We start from the raw sequence: 19,957 nt of genomic DNA on the forward strand, positions 1-19,957 counted from the left end.
ATATATAGAAGCTACAGTAGTGAATATACAAAACAAGAGAAAATTTTTCTGCATCATCAGCTCTTTCATTCTTTCATTTTATGACCCAACTTTCACCTTCACAACAATGTTAGTCTTATAAATGTTTTTATATAACTTATTTTTCACTTTGATAAGTATCCTTTATCACATATTCCGACAATACTTCTCCCATCCTCTTCCAATATTTGATAAAAGCATTAAATTTTATAAAATATATATATGGAAAATAACCAGCTTTTATTGCGGTTAAACATTAGTATAATAGTAAAAAAGAACATCCAAACATAAGGTTAAGACGAACTTATTAGAAGGAGTACATTTTTGAATGGAATTTATTTCTAGAAAACAAAAACAAAATTCCATTTACCCTTTTTAAACGATAAAATTTGAGAAATAAAAGTCTAGAAAAAAAAACACATTTTTTTTCAAAAGAAACAAAAAGGACTTTCAAACTTCAATATCTTTTTCTTTTTGACGAAGAAGTAAAGATGGTTTGAAACAGGAATATATTTTTAATTTAAAGTGAATTACTTTATTAGAAACCTCTTTTTTGTTGGACTAATAGGGTCTCGGATACAAATACATATACTTTTTGGCCTTATTCGTCAAAAAGACAAAACAAAAACATCTCAATCATCAAATCCGAGGTTGGTACTTTGTCAGGTTGCTGACATGTATTGAACTTAACCAGATAACAGGAACAATAAACAAATAAATAAAAACAAAGGAAAAAAAAAACAGAGATCATTGATACAAACAACACCAAAAAGAACATTAAGGGACGCACGAAAGAATTCTTCTCCTTAAAAAATGTTGTATTATTACTTTTACTATAATTTGGGTTTCTGAAAAAACCCTTTTTTCAAGATTGAAATTAAAGCAAGAACGCATTCTTTTCAATCTTCATACTCAAAAATACATTCATATTGTTTGCATGTTTGTTTCCAATTTTTGGCTATTCGCTTGAGCTCCCAAAAGACTTGTTTTTTGGCTCATCAGATAAATATCAACGGCTCAATTGTCTCAAAAATTTCAAGAAAAGAAGGTAAAACATGACCCTTTTGGTTATAGAATTAAATTATCCTGTTTAATTTCATTTCTTGAATTTATACAACACTTTCATAAATGGTGACTTTCTGCTTTCAGCTGCTGGAGGAGTTGAATGTTGATTGCTATTTGGACAAAGGGAATGTTTTATTGAGAATTTTATGACGTGTACATACAATGGGATAAATGAAGGAATTGGGTGTTGTATTTAATGTAGCTGAGGGGATTAGTATATGGGGTATACTAGTAGGGGAAGGAGTTTTCCCTGTGGTTGTTCAGATGGGTGCTGGGGTTTTTCACCTAATAGTATTACCACTTGAATGGCTGATTTCCAGAGGTCTAGTCTTGCTGATAGGGACATTGATCAGGTACTTATTTTGCTTCCTTTTTGTTTTATTCGCAAAACTACTATAGAGTAATAAGAGACGGGTCCAGGATTTAAACTTGATAAATTTAGCCTTTAAAGTTATTAGCACTATTCTCATTATACTTTTGATAATATGAGTTCGGCTTTTAATATATGTTGAAATTTTAGTGTTTTTTCACACAAGCGTGCGCACGCCCTATATATATATATATATATATAAAAGGGGAGCCTTGGCGTAACTGGTGAAGCTGTTGCCATGTGACCACGAGGTCACGGGTTCGAGCCGTGGAAATAGCCTTTTGCAGAAATGCAGGGCAAGACTGCGTACAATCGATCCTTTTGGTCCGTCCCTTCCCCGGACTCCACGCATAGCGGGAGCTTAGTGCACCGGGCTGTTATATATAGATATACTTATGTATGTTTTGTGTCGAAATATTGGGTTTAGTTAAACCCATAGTATATAGGCTCCATCCGCCTCTGCAAGTAATTAGGAGGTTCTAGATTTAGGGAATGCAAAATAAATGTATTTATCGCCCTGCATGTAGATATTAAGTTTAACTGTTTTCTGCTTGTTATCTTTTCTTTTTGCCTTTGTTTCATGTGAAGGCCATTGCAGCGCTTAAGAAAGGAGTAAATCTGCTGAAATATGGGCGCAGAGGAAAACCCAAGTTCTGTCCTTTTCGTCTATCGAATGTGAGTTCTTTAGTTATCTCATTTTCAATATTATTATTTCCTTTGTGGGTCATGAGGCTAAAATGCATGCTGGAGGACATAATACAGTATCTATGCATTTAAGTTCTTAACATCTTCAGTCTGCAGAAGGACACATTAAAATTAGTGGTCTCATTGGAAGTGATTATGACGTTTGTATGATACTAGAAAAGTTAAGAACCACGGCATTATGTCTTTGCTGGTATTCATTCTTATATGAACATTTTGTCAAAAGATAGAAACTGTTTGACGTTCAGGATCCCTTATAATTTGCAACAGAGTATCATGCACAAAGTTAAGAACCACCGAGTTCTGAATTGTTCACAAGCTGTCCTCGGGGATATTTTGATTATCAAAAAAATGTTGAATATGCATTTCAATAAGTACTGGTTTTTTTTTTACTTGTTGGAAACTTGATTTACAAGTTGTATTTATACCGTATCACTAAGGGCTTTCTTGGGTATGTATCAGGACGAATCTGCGTTGGTATGGTACCACGGCAAAGAAGAAAAACAGCTTGAACTGTGTCATGTTTCAAGGATTATTCCTGGACAGAGAACTGTGAGTTTGACTATTCCCAGCTTTTCCCCTAATTAAAGAAATTTTCTTCCTCAATTTTCCTTCTGTGAGTGCTTCCAAGGAGAGACAGTAGGACTGTAGTTTTGTTAACTTGCCGAAATGGCAATGTCTATTGTTCCTCTTTTCTTTTCATCTTTTTCTTTAAGGGTGATTGGGTGGTGGAGTGGAACCAAACTGGGATAGGATAATGGAGGAACAAAATAAGAATCAAAGACTTAAAGGAGACGATGGACAATACTTTAGGAGTGCTTTGAACGGGAGATTTTCTGGTTTTACTCTGTAAGAGAAGGTGGATTAAATTTTCTGATCATTAATCAGTACAAGTAGTTTCTGCATCAAGTGTTTGATTGTGCTCTATGATTGAATTGTAAAAATTGTACACTTAGAGTTCAGTAGGACTTTGCTCTTCTTACTTCTTGTCAAATTTTGATCCTTATTCTGTGTGATTATATATTCCTTCTTGCTCTGGAGCTTTAGTTCAAGTGGTTGACCAAAACAGTGTTAATTTTTCTCCTCCTTAGGCAATATTCCAGCGGTATCCTCGGCCTGAAAAGGAGTATCAATCATTTTCTCTCATCTGTAATGACAGATCTTTGGACTTGGTAGGTTTCTGATTTGTCTCCTCAATGAAAACAAATATTCTTCCCTGTCGTGAAAAATGAGCATTTTGATTTCTACAACTTAGTCTTAAAAAAATTATACAACTCTAATGATAATTCTGTGTAGATCTGTAAAGACAAGGATGAAGCTGAGGTTTGGATTGCTGGGCTGAAGGCAATAATTACACGGGGACGCTCTCGCAAAGGAAGAAATGATGCAAGAAGTGAACCCGTGTTTCCTGATAGTCCGTTTGGTGAACAAGTCACCACATCAACTTCATCTATTGTATGTTAGCATTTTGTTGCACTTTCTTTAGTTGTGCGTTTTCATTCTTTCTCTCCTCTCACTCCTTCCCTCCTCCAACTGATTCAACAATGCTGTATCACCATCTTTTTGCCTCAGGATCAAGGAGACAATCAAAGAACTGAGAATCTACCTCAGAGCAGGCTCGGAAAAGCCTATGCTGACATTATTTCATACACTGCAGCTTCCAAGAGTCCTACACTTGCTGAAACAGTTGCCTTTAATCTTAGCTCGTTGTCTTCTGGAACAGTTGACAACTCAAATGCTCGAAGTTCTACGGCCGATACATTCCGAGTTAGTTTATCTAGTGCCATAAGTTCATCCAGCCAGGGTTCTTGCCTTGAAGATTTTGATAACCTAGGAGATGTCTTCATTTGGGGAGAAGGTACTGGCAATGGGCTATTGGGCGGCGGTAAGCACAGAATTGGCAGATCATCTGGTACAAGGATTAATGCTTATACTCCCAAGGCACTAGAGTCAACTGTGGTACTTGATGTTCAGAGTATTGCCTGTGGTACTAAGCATGCTATGTTAGTCACAAAACAAGGAGAGGTATTCAGCTGGGGTGAAGAAGCAGGCGGCAGGCTGGGGCATGGGGCAGAAACAGACGTTTCACATCCCAAGCTCATCAACAATCTCAGAGGAATGAATGTTGAGGTAATTGCATGTGGAGAATATCACTCGTGTGCTGTTACATCCTCTGGGGATCTATACACTTGGGGTGACGGCGCTAAAAGTTCGGGCTTGCTTGGACACAGAAGTGAAGCCAGTCACTGGATCCCAAAGAGAGTATGTGGGCTCATGGAAGGTTTAAGAGTGTCTCATATCTCCTGTGGGCCTTGGCATACAGCTCTCATAACAACTGCCGGCCGCTTGTTTACATTTGGAGATGGAACTTTTGGTGCATTGGGTCATGGGGATCGTTCCGTATATATTACTCCTAGAGAGGTCGAAAGTTTTAAAGGACTGAGGACACTCAAGGTTGCCTGTGGTGTTTGGCATACTGCTGCTATAGTTGAACTAATGAGTGGATTGGATTCTGGACCATCCGATGGTCCGTTCGGAACGCTATTCACCTGGGGGGACGGAGACAAAGGGCGACTAGGACATGATGGCGATGAACCGAAGCTAGCTCCTGAGTGCATAGCTGCATTGGTTGACATAAACTTCAGTCAAGTAGCCTGTGGCTATACCATGACCGTTGCATTGACAACTGGGGGCCAAGTATATACAATGGGTAGTACTGTTTATGGCCAGCTCGGTTGCCCTCTAGCTAATGGGAAGTTACCAATTCGTGTAGAAGGTAATATCGCTGACAGTACTGTGGAGGAAATTTCTTGTGGTTCACACCATGTTGCAGTTTTGACTTCCAAAACAGAAGTTTATACGTGGGGAAAGGGTGAAAATGGACAACTAGGTCATGGGGACTGTGAGAATAAGTATACGCCAACTCTAGTAGATATTTTGAGGGATAAACAAGTAAAGAGAATAGTGTGTGGTTCAAATTTTACTGCTGCTATTTGTGTACACAATTGGGCATTAAGTGCTGATAATTCTGTATGCTTTGGATGTCGTATCCCTTTCAATTTCAGAAGAAAACGTCATAATTGTTACAATTGTGGGTTTGTCTTTTGCAAAGCATGCAGCAGAAAAAAATCACTTAAAGCATCATTAGCCCCAAGCACAAACAAGCCATATCGTGTCTGTGATGATTGTTTTGGCAAGTTACAGAAAACAGTTGAATCAGAATCTACGTATCGAGTTCCAAAAGTCAAAACTGGAAATTATAAGGCTTATGAGCAGACAGATAAAGAGAGCGGGCTTCCTCTATTTGTAGGCCAAACTTCCAGACTCTCGTCTTCTGACTCATTCAACCGCATTCAGGGAAGAATTTCCAGGGTTGATCAAAATGAGAACCCTGCATTATCTTTTCAAAGTGAAAATGCTCAGAGGGAAAGCTTTTCCTTACCTAAATCACCAATCAGTCCATTTCGAGTTCCAAAAGGTCTCTTATCGGCTTCTCTTCCGAGTGCGAGAGTGGTTTCTCAGTCGACATCTCCTTCGCCAGGAAAGACAAGTCCATCGTGGCCTGCAATGCCAACTCCGTATCGTCCTGTTCGTACAGCTGAAGTAGTTATAGATAATTTGAAGCCTATTAATGAGAGCTTAAGCCAGGAGGTCAAACAATTAAAGGCACAGGTGAGCTATTTCTATGCGGTGGAACAATTTTCCATTCTCTTCATGCTAAATCCTAATGCTTGCTTTCTTTCAACTCTATATCTCTTTATGGCTTCTTGCTAGTAATAAATCTGTGTTTTGATAAGCACTCCACCGGTAAATGTTTTTGCCTATTATTGAGTTCATGAGGTGCTAATGCGAAGTTAAAAACAAATACTCTGTTACTAACTTTCAGTTTGTTCTAAAACATTTAAGAGCGTCATAATGATGCTAAATTCATGCAACAACTTCTAACTTATATGCTTCTACGGAAGATTCAAATTACAAATATCCAATAGAACTGTCATTTGAGCAGTTCAATAGAGTATGAGATGTTCACATTTCAAATTGCTCCTTCGATGTGCATGCATACGGTGCGATAGATAGACGCAATATGATTTTTATATCTATACACATTGTGTTGATTTTAGGTGCTACGGGATTAGGTTCCTGAAATGATTGATACTCTTTATAAGCTTAAATGATTAATATTTTATTTGAATTCAGCTCTTCTTACGAAAGAAAGGTCTGTTTTTAATATGCCTCCCAAAATCTCTTCCCTCCCTAGATAACCATCCGTTATGTCGGTTTCCAGTTATCCAAGTTGTGTTATTGAGATAACTAGACTTCAAAAAACTATTTGTTGATTTTATGCATGAAAATGGGCTAATGATGTTTCTCATTTCGGGGTTACCTTCAACGGAATATTGGACAGCCTATAAACCTACACATCATGAACCTCCGTGTAGACATATTGACAAGAAGAAGATATGAGGAGAAAAAGATAGGAGAAAACCATTCTACACTTTATCCATCGATTACTTAAGAATGAAGTTGTCTTACCTCTGAAAAATAATTTGAGTCTTGTATGTGCAGCCATCTGCTTTTTGGTTTGACGTGCAACTAATACTAGCATCTTAAAACTAGCAAACAAACTATTTTCATATATCTAATTACATAGGTGGATGATCAGTAGCTTTGCAGCTTTATTTAATAAGATAAAGCTCGATCAAGATGGAAACTTACATCGATTAGTTTTGGACATGGGACTAGGTGGGAAGTTCAGTGACTATGCTGTATGAATAATTCATCCAGTTGAATATGTGGTTGCAAACTGTAGGTGAAGTAGAGGAGAAACAAATTTGAGGAATGTTCACCTCGATCCCTCATGCTATTGGAATTTAAATAGTGTTTAAACATGTTCTGAAATAAGATAGAAGGATTAATAACAGTCCTCGAATCTCTCTGATTGATCCTGATAATAAATCTGCCTAAATGATCCTAACTGATATATCAATACTCTTCTTAACTATTGTTTATTTAACAAAACATTCTTAACGTATCCTTTTAAATTTGGCCTTAAATATTGTGTGCTCCAAACTTGTTGTTAATGTATTCGATCCTGAAGTTTCGAAGTGATTTTGCGAGGATATCTGCTAACTAGTCACTTGTATTAACAAAACTGGTAGTTATACATTAAATTCAAATTTTTTGCCCGATAAAGTAACAACTAAAATCTATGTGCTTTAGTATTTCATGAACCACAGAATTTGAAACAATTTGTAATGCGGTTTTACTCTCACTAATCCGTTTCATTGGTTCATTTCCTCCAATTTTCTATGAAACCAAGCTTCTTAAGTTTCCAAGATACTAGGTCGCTGACGATTAAGATACAACACCCTAAGGTGGAACATCTATATGAAGGAGATCATTCAAGTTTGCATCAGAATACCTAACAACTCTGCATGTCTCCTGTCCTTACGCAAAAAAAAAAAAAAAAAAAAAAAATTCAAAGACGTAATAGAGGGGTTTGACTAGAGGTATCTGAGACCAAAAGATCATCGGAAAATCTAATTTTGAAACAAGAAGAAAAAGTACCTGAATGTCCAAGTGAGGAGTCACTGATAAACTAAACCATTGAGATTCAAAGGGTAGCGATAGGTCAGTATGATGTGAAAGGCCCAGCAAACTAAGTGGAGTCGTTGTCAACTAGATTACCAATGAGACAAGTTCATCAATGTTGGCTTAATTTCCAGTCCACCCTAGTAAAGCTAAAATGTTATACTCATTGAATAGGCTTGTTTGTGCATATTGTCTTTGACACTTATTCTTGGCTCGAGAGCGCACTCTCTTTTCTGTTTTCAATGCTCTCTTTCTTCTGATAAGAGAAAGAGCAATAGCTTGAATGACTGTTATTCCGCTTATAGTTAAAGTGCCATGCTTACTAGAAGTGGAGGGTGTACACATCCTCTTTTGTTCGATGGGATTTTCCAGTCCGATTGTTTGAGGCTGGGTTTGACGCGGCAGTGCAGCCTAGAGATCACTTGCAACAGACAAAATTAAGTCCTTGTTCGTCGAAAGCTTCTGTGTATCTATTCTTTGGAAAATTTCCTCTTCTGGCCTTTTTTCGTTTTGATGGTTGAACTGGAGATCTGGATACCAATTTTTCAGGGAAATGATTTTGTACCCTGGCTCTAATAGTAATACCATGTGAAATAAGAAGTAGAGAAGAGAATCAGACTAATGTTCGGCTTGATTTATTCTCTCAATAAACCATGGCTTAATTAGTGTTTGACAAAATAGGAAAGAATGCATAATTACAGTCATAGAATCTTTCTAATTGATCCTAACTGATAATGCATCTTCTTAGTTGATCCTAATATACACAATTGTTTAAATATTCTTGATGCATACCTCTGCGAGCAATTAAGTAACGTGATAACAAAGTTCCAAACTGATGAGATTGACTCAAAAATGTTTGTAGTTGGAAGATCTTGCAACCAAATCTCAACTTCTTGAAGTTGAACTTGAGAGAAAGACAAAGCAGTTGAAGGATGCTACTGCAAAAGCAGCTATTGAAGCAGAGAAAAGAAAAGCAGCAAAACAAGTAATCAAGTCTCTGACTGCCCAGGTTAGATGATCTTTATATTCAAATGTTTAATCTGCAATGTCTGCATAGTTGTTGTACTTAAAGATCTTGTAACTATTTTAGCGTTCTTGAGTTCGATCTAGTTTTAATAGCCTTATATTATCATACGCCCAGATCAAATTTTGTTCTGTTCTTGGCATGTTTTGTAATCTATTTGCTCATCAGTTGCAGTCATTCATTTTCTATTAGCAGTTACTGAAGCTAGTTCCAACTTGTGGGAACTCAATCTATTAGTTTGGATATTGTAGCGCTCGCATTATTCATTCAAGAGTATATTCTGTTCATCGCTGTTTTACCATGACATAAATTTACATGGTACACACTTACATGCGCATGACCTATAAGGTTCTCATTATGCATCGGCAAGCTAGTTGAGATTCTCAGAAAGCGGTCAGAGTATGTCTTCTGTGTTTTTGTTTATTTAGTTATTATCTCATATTTTCCAGTCATTTCGTATACTCACTGCATAAAATGAATCACTTTCTTCATAAGCTTAACTACCTGATGAGTAACAAGTAGTACAAATGGAGGGCAGGTAGTTTCCATACTTCAAGAAGATGAAATTACATCTAAAAAAGAAAGTCCTCTAGTCTTGTCGCTCAAAATTACAATTCTCTTTGACTTTGTAAGTTCAACTTGCCTCTGTTTGTCAACTAGGCTAGCACTTTTATTTTGTTTTACTTCCCAAGGGAAGTGAACGGCTGAATATTCTGGCGATCGTACTACTTAAATTTGATGAAAGTGGCGTGAAAGCAGCTTCACATATTCCAATTAGTTTACCTCGATACCACCCTTCACCGATTGTCTCATCGCTGGTCAACTATATTATAGTTGGTTGCTTTTTTCTTCTTCCCATCTCTATGTTTTCAGTTGATACTTGTATATCTGCTTATTCCTTTGAGATCGATGTCCTGTAATCTAATGGCATGGATAATCCAATTTTCTACAGATGAAGGAGATCACTGAGAGGCTTCCAGAAGAGCAGATCTCCACCGGCAATTTAGATTTTAATGCTGAACAAACATCGTTTGACCGTAGCCGTCCTTCTAATGGTAGTTGTGTAACCACCGCAGCCGTAACCGACTGCAGTGGTAGTTCTAATACTCCTGTCTCAGCCAAGGGTATCAAGTCTAGAAAGCAGAAGGCTGAGCGAATGATACAAGTTGAACCAGGCATCTACCTGTATCTTTTTTCCTTACCAGATGGAGGCAATGAACTGAAACGAGTTCGTTTCAGGTACTTATCTTTTTAACCTGTTTCGTTTTCTGGGGAGTAAAAAATAAAAATAACTAACCACTCAGCAGTTTACTCTTTCCATTGAACAACTTCAGTAAGAGCTTATAATATGTGATATTTGACTTGTGAGTCGGAGAATTAGCTAGCAATTTCTCTTTTCATGTTTTTGTATTCATCATATGTGCTGCCCTATTTAACAACATATTATGCTTCCTGAATTGAAGAGGAGCAACGGTCAAGTTGCCTCTGTGTAACCTATAGGTCACGGGTTCGAGCCGTGAAGCCATCACTAATGCTTGCATGGGGGTAGGCTGCATACATGTGTGGCCCTTCCCTGGACCATGTGTGAACGCAGGATGCTTTATGCACCAGGCTGCCCATTATGCTTCCTGAATTGACAACTAGTCTGTTTTCGTCAATGCCAACTGATATCACAAATTGTTCATTTGCATGCATGTATCTCCTTTTTATTTGGCATGATCACGTAAACCTCTGATCAATAGCTTCAAATTGCTGGAAGTCAGCATTTAGCAAGAGGAACAGAAAACTGTGATTTCAGCTAAATACCTGCAAAAGTTGTTACCATAAACTATTGTTTCTTGAAAAAACAGTATTCGACATCAAATAGGTGGAATTTAATTTTTAACTTTTCTTCGACTTGAATTATCTTGATTTATTTGCTGAAGTTTTGTGTGCTTTCCTACAGCCGTAAAATCTTCACTGAGGAAGAGGCAGAGAAGTGGTGGAATGAAAATGGACAAAAAATCTGCGAGAAGTACAACATCACACCTAATGTCTAATTTGTAGCAACTTGGCATTTGTTACTATATGGTGCTTTTGTTTTCCTGAGCCGAGGGTCTATTGGAAACAACTTCTAGATTCTGCATTCAAACAATAAAGAGCAGCAGTATCGAGGGATCAGCGGAAATAGGAAAAGGGTAAATTTTGTGTCTATATTTTCTTTGATGTGTGCATTTGTATATCATTTTTTGATGCAGATGTCTCTATTTTTTGATGATCTCGTTTCAACTAATGGCTAGTTTTCGTGTAGTATAACAGTAGTGAGTGAGAAATTAACAAATTTGTAGGTACAGTTTTTTTTTCCTGTGACTTTTATTTATGAATTTGATACAACAGTCAGAGTTGGGCATTCTTTGTGAAGAGAGGACTGAGGAGAGTTGTGTTCAGGAGAATGCTGTTTGCATGCTTTCCTACTAAACATGCATTTCATAAATTGTAAGCATCTAATAAACAAAGACCAAATAATTTAAACTTACACTTGTAAGTGCAAATTTGATGAATTTGAAGAAGTAGCAATAGTTTGCCAAAAATTGACTGAACTTTAAATATTTTTTTAGAAACGGGCTATCCCTTAAAAGCAGTTACCTGATGCCATTTCTCCACTGAATCCTAAGGGGAAATTTTACAAACTGTAATTTTCAGCCCCTGTAAAGATAGGTAGTCATTTTTCATCGGAGAGTTTCGAGATTCTACACGTGAAACTCTATAATATAATATTGTCAGATTTAATAATCATGTAGAGTTTAACGATTCTACATGTGAAACTCCTTAATAATGTCGAACTTTACTTGTGAAATTTGGAACTCCAGGATATGGGTTATTTTTGTTTAAAGATATGACCAAAAAGTGGCCAGTGGCACATGGGTGAAGCTACATTTTCATAACGGTGATGACCACCCTTTATCGAAAAATTACACTACGTATATAGGTAAAATATTAAATTTTAGACGTATATGACATATATTAAGCACCCTTTGTTGGAGAATTTTTTTCACTTCTTTTAAGTTTGAATATCATTGGATAAATTTCCAGCTCTGCCACAGTGCACGCTATTTCTACGTGACGGAGATGCTAAGCTCTAGGTGAAAACAAAGGGATCTTTACACAAATAGCCAGTCATATTCACTATTTATTTTTTCTAGTCATATAGATTATGCATTGATTATACATAATTATATACATGTAATATATAAATTATGCATTTATTATACGTTCACCGGCTATTTATAGTTTAAGCGGTTAGGTGGTCGGCTATTTGAGTTAATTCTCCAAGAGAAATTTTCATAAAGTACTATCTTTTAGTGGTAATTAGCTATCTATAGATACCATTTGCTATATTACATATTGTAGATACGTTTTCTGTTGTTATAAGATGTATTAGATGTATTTAAGCTACTGTATTCATGAATACAGTAGCAAATATAGGTGTGAATCAGGGAAGTCCAACTAATCAGTTGTTGTATTCGAGTGTATTCATGGCGTGAAACATGAGATTACAGTTGGACAGATTATTGTATTCACGGCGTGAAACAGTATTCACAGCGTGAAACAGGGGATTACACTGTTTTTAAACGGAAAGTGAATCAATTAACATAATAGACTCCTAATATAACTCAACAAACTCAATTACAGCACACAAAATTTGTATTTCCAGTTATAAAAAAAATTCTCAACCGATGAATAACCAAAAACATAGCAATCTTCAGAGAAATTATATAATATATCTGAATACATAAAGTATATTAATTAAAAAATATATATGAATACATTCATGGCATATGGCGAGATAATGAATACAATAAAATACAACGAATACAGTGGAATACATTGAAATACAATGAAAAAAAGACAGTGAATACAATGAAATATATGGAATATAGCGAGATACATTAAATTACAATGAAAAATATGAACAGAAAATCAAGTTGCTCAGCTCCAAACTCCGTCGTCTTTATTCAAGAACAAACCCTAAAATTTGGCCAATTATTAAGCCCCAAAAATTGGGCCGAATCTCAAACATCCATATGCTCGCAGTCGTTTCACGCAAACAGTTATTCAAAATTCCATCTAACAATCCATAACGGCTTGCCTTAGGGTACTTCTCAAAGCCTCTCATTGTTCACTTGCTCAATCCACTTTCATCGGCCACCAGCGGCCATTTCCGACGCTGTTTTCTTCTTCGTACGCATATCTCCGTTGCTGTATTTTCTATTCTAAATCTGTTTGTGACTAATGGTAGGTAATGTGGATGAGAGGAATTTTGAGATTGAGCATTGTGTGTTCAGAGAATGGGGAAAAGAATGACATGTATCAAAGTAGAGAGGGAAAGAAAATAGTGTAACTAAATAGCGTATTTAGTGGCTTAGGAGTAGGAGGTAACCAAAATTAGATATTTTGCTATAAACATTAAAAGGTATCTATAGAATATAATTTTTTAAAATAATATTTATTTAAAATAAATAAGATGTTAACCTTTGTTATAGTAGGTAAAAATTTCATTCTTTAAATGTGCGGGGTAACTGCCCAGAAAGCTCAAAGTGGGCCCAAATATGATTTTGTCATACCCAAACAAGGAAGTCAAGGCAAGTAGACAACTACAGGCAACTTTTAAATGGGAAGTTTTAAAAGAAGAACTAATCCATTCATACAAACGCTTAAATTTAAAATAGTCGATGAATATATAATATATGAATAATTTATGTACGATATATGTATAATTAATGTATATCAGCTAGAAAAAGTAAATAACAAATATGACTGATTAATCGTGTAAAGATTTCGTTTTAAAACAACAAACCCATAAGTAGGATAAAGAAGGAATATTTATACAAATAGCCGGTCATATTCATTGTTTATTTTTTCTAGCCATATATATCGATTTATATATTGATTACACAATTATATACATATAATATATAAATTATGCATATATTATACTTTCATCAGGCTATTTTTAGTTTAGCGGTTGGGTGGACGGTTATTTGGGTTAATTCTTCGGTAAAGATTTTCTGTTTAAAAAAAGGAAGGAAAATGAAGGGTGAAAAGGAAGCCACGATCTGCCACTCTTTTATTGAAACGTGTGCTCTTACAGCCAATCAATATTTAGTGACACGACATGGGAGTTTGATTTTTTGATTCACTCTTAATTCATTCATTTGTTTGGTCTGTACTTTGAACAGGAAAAAAGGAAACAAACATGTCATATAATGTCCGCTACTCATTTCCGACTTTTCCCAATTTCAAACCATCCTTTCATAAACATGAAATTTCACTACTATTTAGATATAGATTTAGTTGAAACTTGAAAAATAGTTCTTAAAGTTATTTTAAAAAATAATTTTTGAAAATTAAAATTGTTTTTAAACATACATTTTATTGAAAAAGAACTTGAATTTTTGTGAATGGAGAATTTTTTTACCCAAACTGTCCTAAATCAGTTTTTGAAAAAATAATTTTTTTTCTTCAAAAACTGACCATATTCCATAAATAAACAGTGTTTTCTTTAAACAAAAAATAAAGTAGTCAAAATCTATGACCAAACATGAGCTTCATTATCTGGCTCAAAACAAGGTTATCCTAGGATTACAATCTCACAATTATATAGTTTCACCTCTTCTATGATAAGATAATATCAAAATTTTATTATAAAATTTATTCGATATTAACTAATACAAATAACCAAAACAGTAGATAAATAAAATTTCAAATTTAATACCGAATTGGTATCATAATCCTGGTAATCGAACGAACCCTAAAAACCTACAAGCTTTGGAGGTGAATTAGATTATTAATGCTCATTCCTTTTCAATTTATGTGGCATGTTGACTCAAGATAGAGCTTAAGAAAGAATGAATTATTTTTTGTTATGTACCAAAAATACCATTAACTCTTTGTCTTGAACGTGTCATGATGATTATAAGAATATCTTATTAGAGGTAAAATCCAAAGATTAAACTAAAAAGAGTTTCCAAATATGGCTAGGTATATTCCATATTTTATAATATAGGAGAGCGTAGAGATCGGGGATTAGAATATAGTAGGCTAACAAGCGATTATGATAGAAGGTTAGTAGCTAAGTAGTCAAACGATTCTTCTCCTTTATGTGGAGGAACATGGTTCTAGTTTAGAGTACCTTAGCTACTTCATCTTCTCCTTGCCAGTATTATTGTTATTATGCTATCTTTATCTTTAATTAATTTTATGACTACATATTTTTATTTTATTTTTACTTTGATTAACTTTATTGTTTTACAGTATTTACATAATTTTTTTACACTTGTATTTTCAAACTTATTTTTTAAAAAAAAATATTTTTTTTGAGTTGAGAGTCTATCGAAAATAACATCTTTACCTCACAAAGATAGAGGTAAGGTTTGCGTACACCTCATCCTCCTTACACCTCGCTTGTAGGATCATACTGATATATTATTATTGTTGATATGCCATTTATTTTAATAGAGGAATAGTGTCGTATAAAATGAAGGAGGTAAATGGCAAGGCAAGACCAATAGATTTCACTATATCTTTATACAACAATAAATTCAAATTTAATATAAATGCAGATACGTGTGTGTATATATTTTATATACCTAAAAAAACTTCACTTGTATTTAAATCAAATCGATTGTTGTTGATGATGAATCTCCATCAACTTCTGAAGAATCCTCCACTAAGCAAAGAGAGGTGTTAAGAGAAAGAGACGATGAGAAATAAACCCAGAAGCCCTAGTTTTTCATTTGTCTACTTCACATGGGTTGGTCACACGTGCCATCTAGAGGGTTCTTATTTAATTATAATAGTTGTGCATATACATAGTTAGTTGGAAGAAGGTTGGGCTGAGTGGATGACAGCTCATGACCACTTACTTTTTGCTTTCACTTGTATATAAATACTTATACAACATGATTGTGAATACAGAGAAAGAGATTACATTTTCTCACAAAAATATTTTCAGTCAATTCTCTCCAAAATCAACACGGTATCAGAGCAAGCTTGCTTGATCCATTTCTAGATTCTTCGAAGACAGTTCTCTGAAGTTTTTGCTTGGCAAATTGAAATCAATTTGTTTCGATCCATTCTCTCTTCTGATTTACTTCGTTTTTCTTCTAACAATTGTTCAATTTCTGCTAATTTCTGCCATTAATGGAGGAAGAAAATCCTTTTGGCACGAGGCAGATTGTGGTTGAGAGTTCACATCCTCTTTACTTGAGCCCTTCGGATAATCCTGGTGTGTTGCTTGTATTCTCACCGTTCGATGGCACTGGATATGCAGATTGGAGGAAATCTATGTTAATTTCCTTATTAGCAAAGAATAAATTAGGTTTTATAAATTGAAAAATTTCAAAACCTGGAGAGGACTCACCTTATTTGGACCTTTGGATAAGGGTTAATGATATGGTTATGGCTTGGTTGCTGAATTCTTTGACTAAAGGCATAAGATCGAGTGTGTTGCATTCCAAATCTACTAGAGATCTATGGAAACAACTTGAAGATAAGTATGGTACATCTGATTTTGCAATGCTGTTTGGATTACAACAGAAATTATTAGAAACTGTGCAAGGATCATCTGATATTGCAACATATTTTAACAATATCAAAGCAATTTGGGATGAAATAGAAGTTATAGATGCAAGGGTTCCTTGTGTTTGTATTGAGTGCAAATGTGAAGCAAAACAGAAGAACAAAGATTTAGAGAATAGACAGAAGCTCGTGCAGTTCTTGATGGGATTGAATGAATCTTATAATACCCAGGTTTGACTCAGTTTGTTGCCCCATAGGCGGCAAAATCAGTAACGAGTTTGGCGGGTCGGCACACAGAGATCTATTCAGCCAATGACATGTTCACCCTTTGATTTCAGCTCTTTCAATGTATCTGCACAAAAGCAAATGAATTAACAAGGGCAAAGAAAAATGAGTTTTAATACTACTTTCAAAAATGGTAATAAGTTCAACTCAATCAAGGGTAATGACAGGAGAAATATGTTTTGCAACTATTGCCAAAAACCAGGACATACTGTTGAAAAGTGTTTTAAGCTCCTTGGGTACCCTGCCAATTTCAAATCTACTAAGCCTAGAACCTTTCAGAACCAACATATAGTACAAGGAAATTCAGCTATAACTGAAGATGAAAACTACAACATAATGGGGAAACCAACATGATGCTTTAATATACATGGAACCATTGATCAACACTCTGTTTTTCAAACTGTGCAAAGGAATCAGAACTCAGGTGTCGTTAATACACAGGGGTTACAAATTCAGAACCCTGTGGGAATAAGCCAAGAATAATATTCTCAGCTGATGGACATTCTACAACAAGTAAGAATTGGTCAACAAGCAGCATCAATTTCTGAAGTTAATGTGACTGCAAACTGTGCTGGTATTGCTCCTATTTTGCCATCTATTCTTCCTGATGAATCCTTCATTCATTCATGGATTCTTGATACTGGAGCATCAGAACACATGACTTTTGATAAATCAATTCTATTTGACATTCAAATACTCCCTTATCTTTTAACTGTTAACCTTCCAAATTCCTATAAGATAAAAGTAACTCATGCAGGGAGAGTTGCCCTTTTTTCAGACCTAATCGTAAATAGAGTCTTATTTGTTCCCACATTCAAGTTTAATTTGTTATCTATACACATATTCTGACTCCAATTTGGTGTTGACCTGATTTTTGGTGCCTTTTTATGCTCTTTGCAGGCCCTTCACTGAAGAGACCACTGGGTCTTGGTAAAACCAAAAATGATCTTTACATTCTTCAATTCATCCATTCACCACCAGAGAACTCACTCAGACAATCACCTACTATTTCCAATGTTTCAGTTTCTTTACATGATTCTGCTAGTTATTCTTCAGTTCACTCTATGCATACATCTGTAAATATTACTCACAATATATGGCATGTTAGACTGTGACATATGCCTATTTCTAGTATGAAAAATATTTCTTGTTTGCCTCCAGATGCTTTGAATAAAGATGCCCATCCATGTACTATTTGCCTCATGGCTAGACAACATAAACTACCCTTTTCCTCTAGTTCAATTTCTTCTTCTAAAGTCTTTGAACTAATACACATTGATACATGGGGACCCTACAAAATACCTACTCATGATGGATTCAAGTATTTTCTTACTATAGTTGATGATTTTAGTAGAGGTACTTGGACTTATCTCCTCAGCACTAAAGGAAATGCCTTTACCATTCTTCAATCCTTTATTTCCATGGTGGAAAGACAATTTGACACAAAAGTAAAAACAATAAGATCTGACAATGCCTTATAACTTGGGTCTAGCATTACAGTTATTACATATTTTCTTTCAAAAGGAATTATACACCAAACAAGTTGTGTTGCTACTTCACAACAAAATGGTGTGGTAGAGCGTAAACACAAGCATTTGTTGGAAGTTTGTCGAGCTCTTTTGTTCCAGTCACATCTTCCTCTTACCTATCAGGGAGACTGTTTGCTTACTGCCACATTTCTAATTAATCGATATCCTACCAAACTTTTACATTACAAAACTCCTTTTGAAATTCTGTTCCACAAACCTCCTGACTATTCCATCTTAAAGTCTTTTGGTTGTTTGTGTTTTGCCTCTACCCTATCTCAAGGGAGGGGGAAACTAGACCCTCGTGCAATGGCTTGTGTATTAATTGGTTATCCCTTTGGGAAGAAAGGCTACAAATTATTGGACCTACAGTCTCGTCGCATTTTTATCTCCAGGAATGTTGTTTTCCATGAGTCAATATTCCCTTTTTCTTCTAAGTCATACCCTATTTCTCCTTTATTTCTTTCTTCTCCCATTTCAGATATAGATACCCCTTCCCATACTATTTTATCTACTACTCCCACACCTGTTTCTCCCTCATTTTCTCCTGTTATTTCCTCTGTTCCTGCTGATCTCTCTACTGATTCCTCTGGGCCTATCTCACCTAGTCTTATCTCATGCCCTTCTATCTATCCTTCTCCTTCTCCTATTGTGGTGAAGAATGCATTACGCATGTCCCTTAGGGAACATAGAACCCCTGCATATTTGTCTGATTACATATGTGGTGTTGTACATTTAACTGATGTCTCCACTTCCTGTTTTTATCCCCTCCTTCACCTAATCAATTTTCTTTCACAGTTTTATCCCCTTCTAACCAGTCTTTACTCAATTTTATCCCTCATATTCAAGAACCTACATCCTATTCTCAGACTGCCATGCACCCTGGTTGGCAGGAAGCAATGGCTAAGGAAATTAATGCCCTTTTGACTAATGAAACTTGGGATGTAGTGCCTGTACCAGTTGGGAAAAAGGCTCTTCCGTGCAAATGGGTCTATAAGGTCAAACTCAAATCTGATGGAAGTGTGGAGAGGCTTAAGGCTCATTTGGTTATTCATGGGGATACTCAGAGAGAAGGTATAGATTTCACTGAAACCTTCTCTCTGGTGGTCAAGATGGCCACCATTCGTTGTATTCTAGCCATTACAGTTAAAAAAGGTTGAGGGTTATACCAATTGGATGTCAATAATGCGCTTTTACATGGTGATCTATCTGAGGAAGTGTATATGAAGTTTCCGGCTGGGTTACAATCCCCCTCTCCTAATATAGTCTGTCGCCTAAAGAAATCTCTCTATGGTCTTCGACAGGCTTCCTGTCAATGGAATGCTAGGTTGACTGCTGCTTTAAACTTTAAGGGTTACTCTCATTCACTCAACGATTATTCTCTATTTTACAAAAAGGCTGGAGATTCTGTTTCGCTAGTTACTGTTTATGTGGACGACATTTTACTCACTGGTAACGGTTATTCAGAGCTTACGGATCTTAAGCTTTTTCTGGATGCTGAATTTAAAATTAAAGATTTGGGGGACTTATCTTTCTTTCTTGGCATGGAAATTCTGCGTGAGCCCCATGGTTTGATTCTCAGTCAACGTAAATTCACACTTGAGCTGCTTACTGAATTTGATTGTCTTGGCCTGCCTCCTGCTCGTTCTCCTCTTGACCATTCTTGTAAGCTTCTTTCTGGTGTTGGTGAGCCTATTTCTGATCCCACTCTTTACCGTCGTCTTCTTGGCAAACTCAATTTCTTGACCAATACTCGCCTTGACCTTGCCTTCACTGTCCAGCACCTTAGCCAATTTATGCAAGACCCTCGTGTTC

At 35.9% G+C, this 19,957-nt stretch overlaps 2 protein-coding genes across 2 annotated transcripts; both read left to right on the forward strand.

Annotated features, from left to right (window-relative positions):
- The first annotated feature begins 747 nt into the window (after nucleotides 1–747).
- LOC107806494 (PH, RCC1 and FYVE domains-containing protein 1-like) lies at nucleotides 748–11,259 on the forward strand. Its single transcript, XM_016630657.2, has 10 exons — nucleotides 748–1,066; nucleotides 1,168–1,436; nucleotides 2,042–2,128; nucleotides 2,618–2,707; nucleotides 3,247–3,327; nucleotides 3,452–3,610; nucleotides 3,728–5,827; nucleotides 8,610–8,756; nucleotides 9,724–10,010; nucleotides 10,717–11,259. The coding sequence occupies exons 2-10, from the start codon at nucleotides 1,389–1,391 to the stop codon at nucleotides 10,808–10,810; spliced, it is 3,093 nt and encodes a 1,030-aa protein (XP_016486143.2). The 5' UTR covers nucleotides 748–1,066; nucleotides 1,168–1,388; the 3' UTR covers nucleotides 10,811–11,259.
- A 7,192-nt stretch (nucleotides 11,260–18,451) lies between these two features.
- On the forward strand, nucleotides 18,452–19,302 carry LOC142174305 (uncharacterized). Its single transcript, XM_075240086.1, has 2 exons — nucleotides 18,452–18,899; nucleotides 18,941–19,302. Exons 1-2 carry the CDS (start codon nucleotides 18,452–18,454, stop codon nucleotides 19,300–19,302), a joined length of 810 nt encoding a protein of 269 aa, XP_075096187.1.
- Nucleotides 19,303–19,957: the final 655 nt, after the last annotated feature.

This window comes from Nicotiana tabacum, chromosome 20 (assembly GCF_000715075.1).
Source record: "Nicotiana tabacum cultivar K326 chromosome 20, ASM71507v2, whole genome shotgun sequence".
Lineage (NCBI taxonomy): Eukaryota > Viridiplantae > Streptophyta > Magnoliopsida > Solanales > Solanaceae > Nicotiana > Nicotiana tabacum.

Coding starts and splice junctions, on each gene's coding strand:
- LOC107806494 (XM_016630657.2), top strand. CDS start 1,389: ATGGCTGATTTCCAGAGGTCTAGTCTTGCTGATAGGGACATTGATCAG. Junction 1,437..2,041: donor CTGATAGGGACATTGATCAG/GTACTTATTTTG, acceptor TTTCATGTGAAG/GCCATTGCAGCGCTTAAGAA. Junction 5,828..8,609: donor TCAAACAATTAAAGGCACAG/GTGAGCTATTTC, acceptor AAATGTTTGTAG/TTGGAAGATCTTGCAACCAA.
- LOC142174305 (XM_075240086.1), top strand. CDS start 18,452: ATGGCTTGTGTATTAATTGGTTATCCCTTTGGGAAGAAAGGCTACAAA. Junction 18,900..18,940: donor AACTGATGTCTCCACTTCCT/GTTTTTATCCCC, acceptor TTTCTTTCACAG/TTTTATCCCCTTCTAACCAG.